We start from the raw sequence: 18812 nt of genomic DNA on the forward strand, positions 1-18812 counted from the left end.
TGTGAGTTGAAATATACTAATTGCAAACATTAAATCTACAAATTCGTCAATTCATGACTTTTTGAGCAAAATAATGTATTACTGAAGGTAGAAAAAAGGTTGTTTAAAGGTCAACAGAAAAAAGGATGCTTCACCAAAAAAGGAAACAAAAAATCAAAGGAAGAAAAAGAAACTTCTCACAGATTTGTTAATAAGAAAAAGTCCCACGACCGCGCTGATTCAGAAGAAGAAGAAAGCCAACCAATTTTGTAGAGGAAATTAAATGCAGTTGTATCAGATAATGTGATCGGACCGCCATTTACCGGTGTCTGGATGTGAGTTTTCAGGGTGCGAATTCATAGAGGTCAAATTAATAATAAAAAAGGATAACAATTTTTTTATTGCGATGTAGTAATCAGTCATTTTTTTTTTGTGTTGGTCATTTTTGGAGGCTTTAGGAAAAAAATAAACTGTAAGAGCCCCCGCACACTACAGACTTTCTATCGGCCGATAGTTTAGTCGGGTTGGGCTCCTAGTGTGCGCACAGGCAGTTGACTAAATAGGCGGCTAGGTACAAGGAGAGAACAGACCATATAAAATTAAGCAGATCCCACCTTAAATTCAGCGGATTTCTGCATGATTTTTTGCTAAGATGACTTCCACCTTAAATTAAGGTGACAAATCACATTAATTTCTTGAATGCGCAAATAAAAAAAAAAAGAACTGGCAGCCACTGGGGATCAAACCTACAACTGTTGGGTCACTTACCATCGTGTTATCTCACTATTGGAAATAAGCACGATAAACTGCAACTTAAGCTAATGTGGGACTATAATACAAAAATTTTTATTTTTGGTCGATTTTTTTAAGATGAACATTCACATTAAAATAAAATGAAGTTCATATTAAATTTACCTTATTTTAAGTGAATATCACCTTATCTTATTTTATGGTGCCTTTTTTTCTCCGTGTACGAAATATTTTAGTCTGAAGGCTATTGTGAAGCACAACAAACATTTTTTTCGATCAAACAAACTTTTTGATCGGCCGATCAGTTTGTATGGTGTGGCACTGGTTTATTATTTTGAAAACTTGCCGTGTTATTGCAGTTTTCAAAAATGTATAAAAATTTCCAAAGTTGAAGTTAGAACTGAAGATATTACAATTTAAAAGCAACAAAACAGGGCTTTTCAGAGAAAAATAACAAAGAAAAATAAACACATTTTCTCGACTGTTGTTTGTTTATTTCTTTTTGAACGTTTTTTGTTTGTTATTTTGCTCTAAAAACGTCTGTTTTTTTGCATTGAAATTGTAATATCTTTCGTTCTAATTTCAACTTTGGAAATTTTTATACATTTTTGAAAACTGCAATAACACGGCAAGTTTTCAAAATAATAAACCAGTGCCACACCATACAAACTTTTTTCAGGGTGTTGCACAGTAGTGTGGTCCACGTTATAAGGCAAAAAAATAAACCACATAATTCATTACTTCCCCACCCATTATTTTGCTACAGACATCAATACCAACATATGATGAAAGTTTTAGCCCTCAAAAGTAAAAGGAAGAGGGCGCTCATCAGCATTGAAATATTAGACTTTGTTACCCTTAATACCTGATTATATCATATTAGGATTTGGCTTGGAGTTGGAATTTGGCTTAAACATGATAAGCACGCATGTTCCCGACAACCAAGTAAATGATTTTCATCAGTGCCGGTTTAAGCACTACCAGCGCCCCTGGGCAAGATTGCAAGTGGCGCCTCTAAAAAAAAATTCATCTAAAAACAATTTTTTTAAATCACGAAAAAAAGCAATAGCAGATTATGTCTTACCTCTCATATACTTGTTAATGCATTTATTAAAAATGTGCAGTGTATTAACTTAAAAAGGTTAACTTAAAAAAAAATTAATTATTCATGTCATTTAGGCTCAATTGACAAGACTACCTTTATCTCTGACTTTTTTGTTTAAACACATTTAAAGATTAGGTACAGCTGGTTTTATTTGATCAATATTTTTTCAAAAACTTTTTCAACTAGGTACATTAATGTCGTTTTCGATTGGAATCACTCAATGATTCACTCATTCTGAAATCCAATAAAAAACTTTGAATCGCTTCCACCCAATTCTAAAATTTAATATCTGTATTGGTGAAAAATCAAATATTTTGTTTTTGTTTTTTCACTAGGAGAATAAAAAACTTGCAGCACGCTTTTTAATGATTCCGGACGGCCAATCGAAAACAACATACCTTTATAAGTATAAGGTTTGTTCGTTGTGAGCTCTAGGGCACTCTGGGTCGCTCCGAATTCGTTGTCAAGCGTTTTTTGTAGCTCCTTTTTCAACCAGAGTTATTTCCTCTGTGTTCGATGTTCGCTGATAAAACTAAAGCTCTGAGGTGTAAAATGAAAACCCGAGAAACTCAGATTTTTTTCACAGTTAATTGAAATGACTTAGAGTGCCCTGGAGGGGGGAACAACGAACAGACCTATTTTTTTATTCTCACACACAAACGTAGTTTTTATGAGAAATGGAGAAGCTGTCAATTTTTGGCATTTCTGGATTTTGGGTTTTCGGGATTTTGGGATTGTGGGTTTTCGGGATTTTGTGTTTTTGGGTTTTCGGAATTTAGGGTTTTCTGGATTTTGGGCTTTCTGGATTTTTAATTTCGGGATTCTGTCCGTCTCCCTTCTCTTTCCTTATTCATTATTATAGGGGCACCTTTGCAAAAATTAAATTGGTAGGAGGAATATTAGGATTTCTTTAGTCTTTCAAAAGAAATTGGGGCGCCTTGTTCTTCAAAGATGAACGAAGATTTTGGACACCATTGTCCTTCCGGAAGCTAAATAAATTAACCCAAAATTGGGGGGGCGCCTTCATTCTTCAAAAAGTTTAGGACAAACAATACGAGCGCCGTTGAAAATGTAAAATAGAAAAAAATTGGGGCGCCTTTGTGAATGTAAAAAAAAATAAAACATCGATTGGAAAGACTTCGTTATTTATAAAACTTTTGTAAAAGTTCGGGGCGCCTGCGGCGCCCCTCAATTCTTGCGCCCCTGGGCGACGGCCCAGGCTGCCCCCCCCCTAAAACCGGCTCTGATTTTCATGTTTCTTTGGTTTTGAGTCACTAGCTCATATTTCATTGATTGATTCTGTTTTGTTTTAACTTTAAGCAAAAAATACTTACAGACGAATTTAATGAACAAAAATTATCTGTGAAAATATCACTTAACTATTGGGTTTTTATGAAAGAAAAAACATATCATGAAAAACTTTACCACAACATAACTTAATTCACTTGATAAATCATAGAAAAAGTTAATTACAAGGCATGCGGACCCAGCTATAACAGCATCTGAGCAAAAACTTTAAGCCTGTTGAGCGCCCACCTACACTTTACCTAAAAAGCTGAAATTTCACGTGTGTAATACAAAACACATATGCAACCAATTTTTGAGTGGGGAACAACGGAAATGTAAAAACCAAAAAATTGGACCACCCTATTGCACAGTGTGACCAATCACGAATCTAGCTGGACAAAATTAATAACTCGCGTTAAATCGACTTTTTTTCTAAACAGTTTTAAACAAATGAATGTGAATAGATAAAATTCTATAAAAAGAAAGATTTTTTAAAAGAAATCTATAATTTCTGCAAAAAGTGGGTCAAAATAGTGATGAAGAAAATGCATTTTTATAGTATTTGAACTTATGTTTCCATAAACATATTCTATGATTGGATATACTTAATTATTTTAAAAAACGCTTGAAAAATCTCAATAAATAAAAACTCTATTGCTATTCACGAAAAAAGAGAGGCAGAATAATTAGTTTTTATTAAGAAATAGAACTTTTACACACGTTTTTGACAGGTGACATACATGATTTATTTTCTCAATATCATGCTTTAAATTAAAATTTTAGCAATGATTTTAATTAAATATGTTTCACAATTATACAAAATGGCATCACCTTTAAAAATATCTGCAGATAATTTAAAAAAGTAACTCATTTTTGTGCAATGCAAACTTGAAACATAAGGGCCTATTAAAAACAGCTGTGTTTATATTACCTTCGATGTTTTTCAAGCTAATAATTCTCTGAATTTCTTCGTGACCCTATTTCTGGCCTTTTACACTAGCTTGCTTTTTGCATTGAACTTGTTTAAGATGTTCCGACAGAAAAGCATAATTCATCAATGATAATGCCTCATAAGTTGAAAATTCCAGTGGTTTAGTGGTTCCATAGGATCAGAACTTAATCTTTTATACATTTTGATACTTCACTCAAAGAAAATTTCGATAAATCCTTATCGGTTTTATTGGAATATGCTTTTTCATTTTTGTGGAGAGCGATTCTACTGATTTTAACTATTTCCTTATGGATAGGTGCACTTAGGAGACTTTTAACCTTCCGTTTGTTATATTTTTCCCGTTTTTTAATTTTTAAAAATTCTTTTCTACTTTTGTTTCACTATCTACTGTTTTTGTTTATTTAGTTACCACATAATATTGGTCAAGTAAAATGAAATTCGTGTTTAAAGAGCGGTCCAATGTGTCTTCCACCTTTTTTGTCTTTTTTTCGCTTAACTTGAAGCACAAAACTTTTATATATGTTTTTAATTTTTGTTTATCGTCAAAAATGTTCCAAAGATGATACCTGCTCATTAAAAGTTCAAAAAAACTGTCTTTTCGATCTTATTTGGAGTTTTGACAAATTTTTCGAAAATTTGTTTTTTTGAAAATCTTGACTTCATTTTGAAAAGTGAAAAAAGTTGTATGGCGGTCGAGAAAACGCGAGACATGTAACTAGCTAATCTTAATGACAACACTCCACAAAACATTAATTAATTAATTTCAGACCGGAAAAATGCGGAAAAATTAACTTTACCTCTATTTGAAAAACAAAGATATTTTTTTTTCCTAGCCTTCTTACAGAATTTATTTTTTTTTTTAAGTTGCAATGGTAATTAATAAATAAAAATAATAATACTTTACCTCCAAATGTAGATTGACAATAAAAAAAAACAATTACAACAAAAAAAGTACCACAGCGTTTTTAATCGGCAACCAAACTCAAGCGAAAAATAGAATACTTTGTATTATCTCCATCAAACTGTTGACAAGAACTAACTTTCAAGCTTAGCTTACGCTAATCCAAGATGAAAACAAAAAAACAAAACATGAATTACAGTTTCCCATTGTATTGAGAAGCTCAACTCATGATTTAAAATCATGTGGCTAAACTTTTTTTTTCTATTTTGTCCAGTCAGATTGGCGAATTACCACACTATGTGTTGCTCTGAAATAAAAGAAAGAAATTGAGTTTTTATAAAACATGGAACTGTTAATTAATTTGCAGCAAAATGGCGTATGAAATGAAAAATATTTTGATTAATTAATTATTTTTTATTATTAGGCAATGTTTTAGTGAAAGAATTGTAAAAAACAAAAAATCTATTATGAGCGGAGGAAGCAAAATACTGTTGCAAAGTCGGGATTTTTCGAAATTTCACAAAAACTGCATTGAATCGAAAACCGTAAGGATTTGAGATGAACAAGTTACCAAATTCTGAGAGCCCTAAAGTTGGCCTATCAGCAATGATCCATTACTTTTGGGACACCTTGTATAGACAGTGTTGAAGAGCACAAAAATAATTACTAAATGAATCTGCTTAAAGAAGACTATGAAGATTGTTTAAGAAACAACCAACAAAATGCCAATTATATTAATATTACATGATTTTATGTTTCTCGTAGCGGTGATAAGAGTTTTCACTATTCAAAAAATAATAAAAATAATACTTATATGTACAGTTAGTAACCTTTAATTTGGAAATTTAAAATTCTGTTGAAATATAATTTATTTGTTCAAGTTATAAGGTTTCAAATGAGGTTTTCAATTTATAAAGTCAGAAATAAAAAAGTTGAAGATAACAGTATAATCAAGTTATAGGATTGTTTAATTTTTCACATGTTCAAGTCAACGAGAGTCTAACGTATATATAAATACCAATACATTTCAATTGTGAGTTTAGTCATAACATTTTAAACAACAAATTGCGACCTTGAATCTGTATCAAGTTTTTTACTCAGCTCTTTTGTTTTCTTGAAAAGATTCATGGAAATACTTACAAACCATAATATTATAGGGTTATATTCTAATGTAAAGTCAGTGATGTACTTTTTCTACCATGTTTGGTTTTTGGGAAAATAAATATTATGTACATTATATTTATTAAAAAAATAAAGAATTTACCCCTCCATGACAATGCTTGGAAACATTGCCGTGACCAGGATTCGAACCTGGGTTACCACGGCCACAACGTGGGGTCCTAACCACTAGACGATCACGGCTATCGGGGTGATATGGAAATACTTGTCTCATTGTATAATATGAAAATAAAAATTTAATAGTCATCGTAATCAAAATATCAATTGAATCATTTGAGAATAATTTTTTTATCTACTGAAATAATTATAAGTGAAACAAATTTTATTGGTTGCCTGTAAAGTCGGTTTACGGAACATAATTTCACTTGATATCGTCATGTCATAAGGAAAAGAAATAAGAAGAAAGGTAGGCCGAAAAACTCCTGGTGCAAGAAAATGCAAAAACACCAGTACTTAGTTGGCCTCAGAAATGGAACAATACAAAACCGGGAGGCTTGCTACCGATTTCTGAGGTCAACTCGGTGAACCCCACAGGCGGATCCTTAGTGTGAAGCAGCAAGCAGATACGGATCAATCAGTTTTATAAGCCCGAAGATGGAATTTGTGATTTTGAATTTAATTTTTTTTAGAGCCAATTTTTCAATCTTCTAATAAATAGTCAGTTAACTCTTCGACGAATAAAGTTATAAGGCTCATAAACAATCAGATAAAAACATTGAGTTTTTCAATCAAGAATAAATTATTCTGCAGAATAACGAACAAAAATTGTCAAATTCAAAAATATTTAAAATTAAACGTCATTTTAATTCATGATTGTTTTTGTTTTCTTGTGTTTCACTGTATTTTTTTCAAAATTCTTTCAAAACAGCTTTGACAACTGACACAATATTTTTGTTGAGATTATTCCTTAGAATAATTTTTATTCGTCTCTGAAAGAAGCAGATAGTTTTATTCTTAGGAATAAGCTATATCTGCTTGTTGAAAATTTGATTTTTTCTCTATCCTTAGGAATAAGTACTAACTGACTGTTTAACTGACTATTGAAAAATTGGCCCTTAAAAAACAATAAAAGAGTGATGACCGATTTCATAAGCATTTAACGAACCTTTAAAATTTATGTATGGGAAAAACGTTATTTTAGGATTTAAAAGCCTGATAAATATTTAAAAGGGATTTATAAAATTGGCCATGAGTTAGGTACCTATATTAAAATAACCATGTTTTAAATACTAAATTTATACTGTATTTTATTTATTCATTTAAAACAAAAATTACTTTCTTAATAAAAAAAAAAACAATTTTTTATGCCAAGTTCTGAACAATTTTTTTTTCACGGATGGGATACGTTTCATTTGTTTAGCAAGAAGAGAAATTTTTTGAGGTAATCTTAGAACAAAATCAAAAAAACCAATGATGTTAATTATATTGATAAAACTATTAAAAATTATAAATATGATAATATTTACATCTTACTGCCTCGTAAAAATTCCAAGCGTCTTCAAATAAGAATAACTTCAGATTTTTTGTTCTTAATTTTTTATTAGAAAAACTTCAATACCAAGGCCCCCCACAAAATGTATGGATTTGAGTTTCTGATGGATTTGTCTAAATTTTTAATGTGTTACACTTGCCACCCTCCCGACCAAAATTATTCATAGGTACCTACAAAAAATCTCAGAAGTGGTATATTTTTATGATCCTTCAATCACTTCATTATTACAAAGTCCAAAAATTTTTAAATTAATTTTTTGGTTATTTTTGCGTTTTTTGGCCATAACTTTTTTGTTAAGAGCCAATTTTTCAATCTTCTGATAAACAGTCAGTTAACTGTTCGACGAATAAAGTTATTAGGCTCATGAACAATCAGATAAAAACATTGAATTTTTCAATCAAGAATAATTTATTCGACAGAATAACAAAAAAAATTGTCAAATTCAAAAATATTTAAAATTAAACGTCATTTTTATTCATGATTGTTTTTGTTTTCTTGTGTTCCACTGTATTTTTTTTTTCAAAATTCTTTCAAAACCGTTTTGACAACTGACACAATATTTTTGTTGAGATTATTCCTTAGAATAATTTTTATTCGTCTCTGAAAGAAGCAGATAGTTTTATTCTTAGGAATAAGCTATATCTGCTTGTTGAAAAATTGATTTTTTCTCTGACTATTGAAAAATTGGCCCTAAGACGAATAAAAACTCAAAAATATCGCCCCTAGATTTTGATTTAACGAAGCGATTGGCGTTTAATTTTTCAAAATCAGACGAGTTTTGAGACTTTTGTGGCTGTCCAAACAGACAAATTATCCGCAAAGTTCAGGATCATCTGATCATATCATATTCATGAAAATCATGAATCTCATTGGAAAAAATTCTGAAAAAGAGATCTGACTTTTTTTTTATTTTCAAAAAATTGTCAGCAAATGCATTTCATAACGCCTTATAGTGTTTATTTTAAATTGCCTTTCTCGAGTTCCTAAGATGTTAGATTCACAAAAATATTTTTCTATTTTGTATTATTTCTATGTAAAACCTCAACGCAAATAGGAAATCCTCTCAAAATAAAACCAAGAACTGTTGTAGAAGTTAAGTGAAAATAAATTTGATTTCTTCATGTCCAATCGATTTTGATTATTCTTATATGATCCTCGCGACCAAAAAAATTTTCCAGGTAAAAAAACCCAAATCTAGCTCCAATTAAGAAACCAAATTAAATAAAGGAAGAAAAAAGGATCCTTATACAACAGGAAGTAGAAATATCTTCGATATTTTCAATCCAAAAAATCTATTCACTTGAAATTCTTTGCTTTCCGCTTTTTTTTCAACCACCACAAGGACGAAGATTTTGTGGTTTTTGTGTTATTTTCTTATTTTTTCAATGTTTTTTTCTGTTCCTTTTTTATTTTTGGTAAAAAACCTACAAAAGAAACTAATTTGAAGTTGATTGCTCCTGAATCGGCAAACACACAATCTACTGATCTATTGTAGACATTCGGCGACCCTAACTATTTTTGAAACACTTAAGTGGCGAATTGATTTTGCTCTGAAAAAAAAGAAAGAAAAAAATAACACAACAATGAAAATGATACATTTCTGCAATTTTCAGGATGAAATTATTAATTAACAAATATTTTGGTTAGAAAATGAGAATATTTATTTAATATTTTTTAAGTAGGTGTATTTTGAAGAGGGATACACGCAACAATTGATGTGGTTTCCAAGATTGGAACAGGTTTAAAGAAAACCCACCGAAAAATTGGATTTTTAAGGCTAAGTATCTCGACAAAGTGAGTTCTTGAGGCATGATTTTGGACAAAAGTTGAAAAGTATTGAGTTGCAACTCTTTAAATAACGGTGCTTCCCTTAAAAGCGCCAGACACTTAAAATTAATACAAAGAAACCAATTTATATCAATAAATCAAATCTATTTCCTAACTAATTAGTGTCTGGCTTGCTTCCAATAACTACAATAATTCTCAAACTTTGGTTCGAATAGCTTTTGAACCATATAATTCCCAACACTCTAACTAATTATGTGTTTGTTTTTTGTTTCCTTTCAGTAATCGACCTAAACCGCAAGGTGGAAACATTTAATTTCTCATAAGATTCCCCGAAATATACAAACAAAATCCTCCTCCGACATCTTAATCAATCGATGATCACGGTTCTTTCGGTCTTCTTCAGCAGCAATAAAGTGTTCTGAACTTATGTCCACACCCGAATAAATGAGATGAACTTGATTGGGGGATTATAGGTTGAGAATTGAGAAACGTGTATAATTCTCATCCATCGACAGCTATGGATCAGAAATTAAGATCAATCGGCGAAAAAAGGTTTTTTGAATGGATTCGAAAAACAAATATTAACTTGGTAATCCTCCTACTGACTTTATTATACCGGATGATGGTGGGTCAAACACTTAACTTAATTTGGAAGCCTCTGCTTCGCATGGTATTATTAGTGGGAACCTTTTTTTTTACTTTGGTGCTAGGGATGAAGAATAAAGTTAAGGTGCATTTTGGTTGCTGTGAACAAAACACTGTGCAAAGCGCCAAATTGATCACCTTATGAAATCTTAAATTCGATTCATCTCGACCGCAAAAAGATGAGAACGAGAGGACTCTACCGAAAATTGAGATTTAAAGGGGGAATCGAAGTTACGTAACTTGTCTGTCGAAAAATGAGTTAATGCACACAATTTTTGTTATTAAATTGGAAGCAACTTGCTAATCCAGATTGTAAGCAGCCAAATGCCTCTTTGTCAGTCATGATCGAAAGATTGTTCGTTGTGTTTGAATTTTTATAAAATTTGTGTAGATGAATTTTCGGGTTGTCAACTAAAGGTATAAACACAATAAGCTTCAATGAGGTACAATTTTCTCTAAAAGGAATTTTTTAATGTTAAAAGAAATTATAAACAAAAATATTGTTTGACAAACATTTTATTCTCTGCGAATGAAGTTTGTGACTCAAATCTGAGATTCTTATCTTCAATTAAAATCTATGACTTGATAGCTTTACACTGCATTATCACTGAAGAAACATTATCAAATCATGCGCATTTTCGATAACCAAAGTCCATACACGGGTCGTTTGAACGCGACACTACTCGAAGTGTCTTGCACTCCATATGTTTTGATGCAGAAATGTTCCTTGGGGTCTAAATAGTAAGAAAAAAGCTGTTTTAAAATTTTCTATCGAGCTATTCGTTTTTTACGAGCTTAATTAGTTATGAAAAAACGTACTTTTACGTACTTTTTCACACGTTTTTGTTAATAACTCTGTTAATAATAATGGTAGAAACTCAAATAATGGCTCTATTTTTAGAAAAAATATCCCTCTTTTTAACGGCATTTCAATCAAATTAGTGGCATTTTTAGATCTTCAGATATTCGAATCTAAGTCCGTTCATTTTTTCTGCCCAATTCAATTTCTCTAAACAAAAAGGTTTTTTTTAGAAGTCAGGGTATACTTTTCTAATGGTTTTTCGTATGCTGAACTCGAATCTAAAGTCAAAAAAATTCTATCACATCAAGTTTTTGAGATATTACCGTTAGAAAATCAAAAATACCCTTTTTAACAGTTTTTGAGGTTATGTCATCTTGCGTGATAATTTTTTATAATTACATTTGTAGCGGTTTCTTAAAGAACTAAGTTTCTTCTTTTAAAATCCGTTCAAATCATTTCGATATCGCTTTTCTTCTCCGAGAAATCCTAAAATCAATTCAACATGTTTGGTGAATATTCTCTATGAAAAAAAAATCTTATGTTCGTTTGGGTTTCATGGCAAATCGCAAAAATTTTTTGATTCCTTTAAGTTTTTTGGTTAGTCAAAAATTTTCTTACCCATAAACTTACCAAAAAACTTAAAGGAATGCAAAAATTATAAAAATTATAAAAAATTATCACGCAAGATGACATAACCTCAAAAACTGTTAAAAAAGGGTATTTTTGATTTTCTAACGGTAATATCTCAAAAACTTGATGTGATGTAATTTTTTTGACTTTGGATTCGAGTTTAGCATACGAAAAACCATTAGAAAAGTATACCCTGACTTCTATAAAAAAAAACTTTTTGATTAGAGAAATCGAATTGTTCAGAAAAAATGAACGGACTTAGATTCGAATATCTGAAGATCTAAAAATGCCACTAATTTGATTGATGTGCCGTTAAAAAGAGGGATATTTTTTCTAAAAATAGAGCCATTATTTGAGTTTCTACCATTATTATTAACAAAAACGTGTGAAAAAGTACGTAAAAGTACGTTTTTTCATAACTAATTAAGCTCGTAAAAAACGAAAAGCTCGATAGATAGCTTTTTTCTTACTATTTAGACCCAAAGGAACATTTCTGCATCAAAACATATGGAGTGCAAGACACTTCGAGTAGTGTCGCGTTCAAACGACCCGTGCATAGAGTAATAGTCTAAGAGATAGTTGCAAGTTTTCGGACTGACTCGGGAAATGGAATTTTTTTTCATGAAATTGTTGGATAGGGGTGGGATAAGCAAATGCCAAATTGGCAGAAAGCAAACTGGATGGAATAAGCGTGGGTGGGGGCTCAAACTTGCATTTTTTTTTGGAAAAAAAACTTTCTCGGAAATGGGTGCAGAGTGGTGGAGGTGGTTGAAGAAGGTGTTAAAGTGACAATTCCAAAATGGCAGAAAGCTAAGTGGATGGAAAAGGGGTGGCAGAAGGGCGCAAAGTGGTAAATTTTTTTTTGAAATTTACTGACTCGGAAATGGCTGCCATTTTGCAAGTGTGTTCCTGATGGTATGTAGTTTCTAAATTCAAAATGGCAGAAAGCAGACTGGATGGGTTCTATTTTTTTTCAATTTTTTACTTCGGAGAGTGCCAAAAAAAACTTTTATTTTAAAAAAATATTTAAAAACAACGGCAACACCTAAAATCTTATATTATAACTTTTTTTAAAGCCAAAACCCTATTATTTAACAATCTTTTTAAATAATGTTGTTTTTGTGAAAAGTTTTTGAAACAAAAATTTTTAAACTCAAAATTTTAACTTTTTAAAAATTTTTTTTTGTAACTTTATTTTTTTTTTTAATTTTACACGATCAAGCTTTGCTTTCTGTATTTTTATTTAATTATTTAGCTAATTCTCAATGAAGTGTTGAAAACCAGATGCTAAAATGTCGTATAGTTTTTGAAATAATTAATTTTTAAACTCAAAATTTTTAACTTTTTAAACATTTTTTTTCTTATTTTAATTTTATTTTTAATCTTACGATATCAAGCACTGCTTTTAGTAATTAACATCAATTTCGTAATCAATTCTAAATTAATTAATGAAAAGCAGATGCTTAAATGTCGTAAAGTTTTTGAAATAATCAATTTTGTAATTCAATTTTTATTATTTTTTTTGTAATTTTTTTTCTATTTTAATTTTATTTTTAATTTTACGATACCAAGTATCGCTTTTGGTAATTAAAATCAATTTCGTAATCAATTCTAAATCAATTACTGAAAAGCAGATGCTAAAATGTCGTAAAGTTTTTGAAATAATCAATTTTTTAATTCAAATTTTTTTATTTTTTTTTGTAATTTTTTTTTCTATTTTAATTTTATTTTTAATTTTACGGTACCAAGTATCGCTTTTGGTAATTAAAATCAATTTTGTAATCAATTTTAAATCAATTACTGAAAACCAGATGCTAAAATGTCTACTGCAGATAGCTTTGCCAAAAAGATCTATAACTTTTGTATCGACCATTTTTTCACATAATCTCAAAATTTATGTAAAAAATTCAAATAACCGAGTTTTTGGTTTTTATTTTAATCTTTTTCAAAAAAAAAAATTTCTTACCTTATTATGTCACAAATGCACTGTAACTTATTTGATTTCAAATATTATTTTTTCATCCTATTTTGACTTAATATCAAAAAAAGCACCCTAATTTTCAAACGAAAATTTATGTGTTAAAATACCAGCTTTTTTCAAAAAGCCAGTGGACATTTCGTTCGTTAAAATGTCTACTTTCTGATGGAGTAAAAAAAATTTACATTAGTATACTATAGAATGCACATGTTCTCATAAAATGCAAATACTAAACATTGATAAATCTTATTTTAATTACTGAAAAATCGTAAGATTTATCAATGTTACATGAAATCTTACAGTTTTTGAGTAATTAAATTGTAAATTTTAATAAATAGGCCAAGATTGTAAACAATGATAAAAAAAATTTCGAATTGAAGTTTTTTTTGATTTTTTTGGATTTTACGAGAACATGTACTATTAACTATAGTATACTAATGTAGGTATTTTTTTTTACAAAATTGAGTTAAATAACCAAGAGCGATACTTAATATCGTAAAATTAGAAAAAAAATAAAGTTAAAAAAAAATTTCAAATAAAATTTTGAGTTTAAAAATTATTTTTTTTTCAAAAACTGTATGTTATATTAGCATCTAGTATTCAGTAATTGGTTTAAAATTGATAAGGGAGTTGATATTAATTACCAAAAGCAGTGCTTGATATCGTAAAATTAAAATAGAAAAAAAAATTTAAAAATAAAAAAATTTGAGTTAAAAAATTGATTATTTCAAAAACTTTACGACTTTTTAGCATCTGGTTTTCAGTAATTGATTTAAAATTGATTACAAAATTGATTTTAATTACCAAAAGTGATACTTGGTATCGTAAAATTAAAAATAAAATTAAAATAGAAAAAAAATTACAAAAAAAAAATAAAAAAATTTGAATTAAAAAATTGATTATTTCAAAAACTTTACGACATTTTAGCATCTGCTTTTCAGTAATTGATTTAGAATTGATTACGAAATTGATTTTAATTACCAAAAGCGATACTTGGTATCGTAAAATTAAAAATAAAATTAAAATAGAAAAAAAATTACAAAAAAAATAATAAAAATTGAATTACAAAATTGATTATTTCAAAAACTTTACGACATTTAAGCATCTGCTTTTCATTAATTAATTTAGAATTGATTACGAAATTGATGTTAATTACTAAAAGCAGTGCTTGATATCGTAAGATTAAAAATAAAATTAAAATAAGAAAAAAAATGTTTAAAAAGTTAAAAATTTTGAGTTTAAAAATTAATTATTTCAAAAACTATACGACATTTTAGCATCTGGTTTTCAACACTTCATTGAGAATTAGCTAAATAATTAAATAAAAATACAGAAAGCAAAGCTTGATCGTGTAAAATTAAAAAAAAAAATAAAGTTACAAAAAAAAATTTTTAAAAAGTTAAAATTTTGAGTTTAAAAATTTTTGTTTCAAAAACTTTTCACAAAAACAACATTATTTAAAAAGATTGTTAAATAATAGGGTTTTGGCTTTAAAAAAAGTTATAATATAAGATTTTAGGTGTTGCCGTTGTTTTTAAATATTTTTTTAAAATAAAAGTTTTTTTTGGCACTCTCCGAAGTAAAAAATTGAAAAAAAATAGAACCCATCCAGTCTGCTTTCTGCCATTTTGAATTTAGAAACTACATACCATCAGGAACACACTTGCAAAATGGCAGCCATTTCCGAGTCAGTAAATTTCAAAAAAAAATTTACCACTTTGCGCCCTTCTGCCACCCCTTTTCCATCCACTTAGCTTTCTGCCATTTTGGAATTGTCACTTTAACACCTTCTTCAACCACCTCCACCACTCTGCACCCATTTCCGAGAAAGTTTTTTTTCCAAAAAAAAATGCAAGTTTGAGCCCCCACCCACGCTTATTCCATCCAGTCTGCTTTCTGCCAATTTGGCATTTGCTTATCCCACCCCTATCCAACAATTTCATGAAAAAAAATTCCATTTCCCGAGTCAGTCCGAAAACTTGCAACCATCTCTCCGTCTATAAGGCTTAAGGATTTTAAGCCTTGGTTGACTAAAATGCTCCACAAAATACTTTAATGCAATAAAATCTTAAAAAATATACTATACATATTTTTCTGTAAAATTGTTAAGAAAAATATTATGGTAACTCAAAATAACTATTTTACAATTGCATTCTTAAAGGCAATAAGAAATGTCAGCTAAAAATTTAATGTGGTTGATATGTAGCATTTTAGGTAAAAAAAGGCAATCAATTGAAATTAAAAATTTAGAAGTCAATAGTGTTTCTGAGCAGATTCCATTTCAAATTAATGAATACTTTACTGATATACAGTGGCGTAGCTAGCCCTTTGGGGGCCCTGAATATAATTTTTTGGGGCCCCTTCTTTTTTGTCTACGGCTGAAAACTTTTAATCTTTTTAATAAGTTAAAACATTTGCGTCAACAATTAACATAAAATTAATGAAAAAGTATAACCAGGTAGCTAAATCTAAAATGCATATAAGACAGACCTGGAACGTGTCCCGAACATTTGCCACATGTACCGAATGTGGCACGAATGTGTCCCGAATATGTCTCGATCATGTCACATGTGTCGAATTTAAAAAAAAAAAAAAAAAAATAGTTTAAAATTTTAATTTGAAAAATTAATTTTTCAAAAACTTTCACAAAACAGATTTATTTAAAAACAAGTTTTTCGCTTAACAAAAAGCATGTTATTGTAGGAAAATCGTTAATGTTTTAAAAAATTGCCCCGCGTAGCTTTAAAAACACTAGTTTTGTTTTAGAAACTTACTTTTTACGCATACAAAAATAGATCGGAACTAAATTTAAAACTCGTTTCCTATAAAAACAGTTTTTTTTTGAGTTATGATAGAGTTCAAGTAAATGAGCAATATCTAAATTCAATATTCGAATTAAGAATTAATTAAGACTTAATTTAATTTTTGATAGTATCCAACGCCATTTATCCCAATTGGTTTTTGTGACATTTTTATTGGTAAAATGCAGGATTATATGTAACTGAACTTAAAAAAATGCTAATAGCATGGCCTTCAAATTTGATGTTGGATGATTTAAACCAATTTCGACTTTCTGCTAGATGGTATTTTTTGCTTTTTCTTTTAAACTTTTTCGCAGATTTTGAAAAAAGTGAAGAATTAAATGATCCTTTGTTAAAATCTGTATCAAAGCTGATCTGTTTTTCAAATATAACCATTCCATTTAGAAAAATAGAAAAATAAAAACAACAGTAAAGTTTCTTATAAAAAATTAACATTTTCATTGTCTTCCGGTTAAAATTGATTACAAACTAAAAAAAAAATAATAATTAATATTAACAAACTTAATTATAATACTTAAATATACAAGTCTTACATTCTATTACAACTAACAAAACATTTTTTACATTATAAATATATTATATAGAAGGTACTTGACTGGGTAACGTATTTCAACACAATATTTAAACTAACAAAATTACAATTTTCATTAAAACAATTGTTTGAAAAAAACTACAATTTATCGTAGCAAATCTCCTAGAGCTGTGATATAAGTCTGTGCCATTTGAAGTGTTTCATGTTTAGATAGCTGACGATCATTGCCCAAACAAGGAAGATATTGTCGGAGTCTGTCGAATGCTTGATTAAGGTTTTGCATCCGTCTGCGTTCTCTGGCATTAGCTGCAAGACGTCGCTTCTTCTTAACAACAGGAGATACCTGCTTTCCACGTCTTTTTTTACCACCTTGACCTTCATTTGTGGTTCCATCATTTTCATATGTACTATTGTCACTCTGGCTTGCACTAGCTCCAAAATCATCTTGGAACATCATCATGTCATCATCCGAAACTGAATCGTCGAAAATTCCCGATTCGGAAAAGTTGAAATGATTCAAGTCTTCAGGAATCATATCGGGATAAACTGCTGCTTCACTAGATTGTAGTTTTGGAATAGAAGTGGTCGTGGTAGAAGTTGGTGTCTTTCGATTGTAAACACGTTTCTTGGTAGCCACTTTGCATGTTCCGATATTTGAAGATCCAGTAATTTGATTTGTTTGGATTTCCTGAGCAGGCATTTGCATTTGATGAGTCAAAATATCCAAAGGCATATGAGATGGTGCAGTGTTTGCAGAAGCTGCAATAACTTGTCCATTATAAATGGTATTCAAATCCACATATTCCGGACTTGGTGAACGATAACTAGCCGGAGAAGGTGTATTCCATCCATCGGAAGAGGCATGTTCGAAATTACAGAATCCTTGGTTTTGAAATTGAACACTTCCATTATAAGCTGCCATTGGATTGAAAAAAGGCTCTTGGGATGCCTTGAGAGATTGCAAATCATCCGAGGTTGAATAATAATAACGGAAAACTTCACTTGACGCCATTTTTACTAAATTTTTCTTACAAGGATTTTTAAAAAAATGATTTTTAAAACCACGAACTTCACAACACTAACGAGAGAGGATATTAATGTGAATATCCTAACGATGTTAATCCTTCGAAAGCAAAATCGAATCTGATGAAACAGGTAAATCGGGATACCTATTTATATTGGTGGCAGTGGTTGTTACTTTACCTTACCTGGGACGAGCTATCATACAAAAAAGGGCTCTTCAACTTGTTTTTGTTTGATGCAAGTGGGAATAAAATCGGAGGGAGAATTAAATGTGGTGGTGGTAACTGGTTAACTATAAGCATAGCACGTGCTCTTTGGTGGCTGTCGACCAATGGGATGAAGCGCCTGTGTATTTCTTTGAAGTGGTAAAGCAAGAATCTCATTGGCTTATGTGAAAGAGCATGACTGGAGGAAAGGTGAACTGGTTTTGCTGGTTTGATTGTGATTCTGGTTGTTGTTGTTGTCGATTGTTACTGGGGTTTCTATTGGAACATGTTGCAAAGGAGAAATTGTTGGCTTCAAACGTTGTTGTGAAGGTAAGGTAATGGTAAGAAATTGATTTCATCTTAAGCATCTTCGCAGTACGTTTGATACTTTTGGGTAAGCCATTATAACGAAAATCTTGAACAATTTCACGGATTTTTGTTTTGACTTTGATTTGAAATAGTAAACGAGATTTTGTTAAAATATCAGATCAATACATACTTGGTTTACTAAAAAACTAAGAATATTACTTTGAGTTAATCAATGTAGGTATGTAATGCGAGATTTGATCTAAATAAGTTGCTATATTATTATGGTAATATCATTATGTATTAAACAAAAGAGCTGAGCGGCGAACTTTGTTTATGTTTTATCTTTTTAAAATGTCTTTTAACTTTACTCAAAAATGAAGTGTCCTTAAAAATAACAATTATACGCACAGTAGTTTTATTTAAAAGGGATAG

The 18812-nt window shown here is 30.0% G+C and overlaps 1 protein-coding gene and 1 non-coding gene across 2 annotated transcripts; both read right to left on the reverse strand.

Moving 5' to 3' along the window:
- Positions 1-6264: 6264 nt before the first annotated feature.
- On the reverse strand, positions 6265-6336 carry Trnah-gug (transfer RNA histidin (anticodon GUG)). Its single transcript has one exon. It is a non-coding gene; the product is annotated as a tRNA-His (tRNA).
- Positions 6337-16983: 10647 nt separating this feature from the next.
- On the reverse strand, positions 16984-18504 carry LOC129915652 (protein atonal). Its single transcript, XM_055995300.1, has one exon. The coding sequence runs from the start codon at positions 17852-17854 to the stop codon at positions 16988-16990; it is 867 nt and encodes a 288-aa protein (XP_055851275.1). The 5' UTR covers positions 17855-18504; the 3' UTR covers positions 16984-16987.
- Between the last annotated feature and the right edge of the window lie 308 nt (positions 18505-18812).

The sequence above is a fragment of the Episyrphus balteatus genome, chromosome 3, assembly GCF_945859705.1.
Source record: "Episyrphus balteatus chromosome 3, idEpiBalt1.1, whole genome shotgun sequence".
Taxonomy (NCBI): domain Eukaryota; kingdom Metazoa; phylum Arthropoda; class Insecta; order Diptera; family Syrphidae; genus Episyrphus; species Episyrphus balteatus.

Excerpts from the sequence above, each read along its gene's own strand:
- LOC129915652 (XM_055995300.1), bottom strand. The coding sequence starts at position 17,854 with ATGGCGTCAAGTGAAGTTTTCCGTTATTATTATTCAACCTCGGATGAT.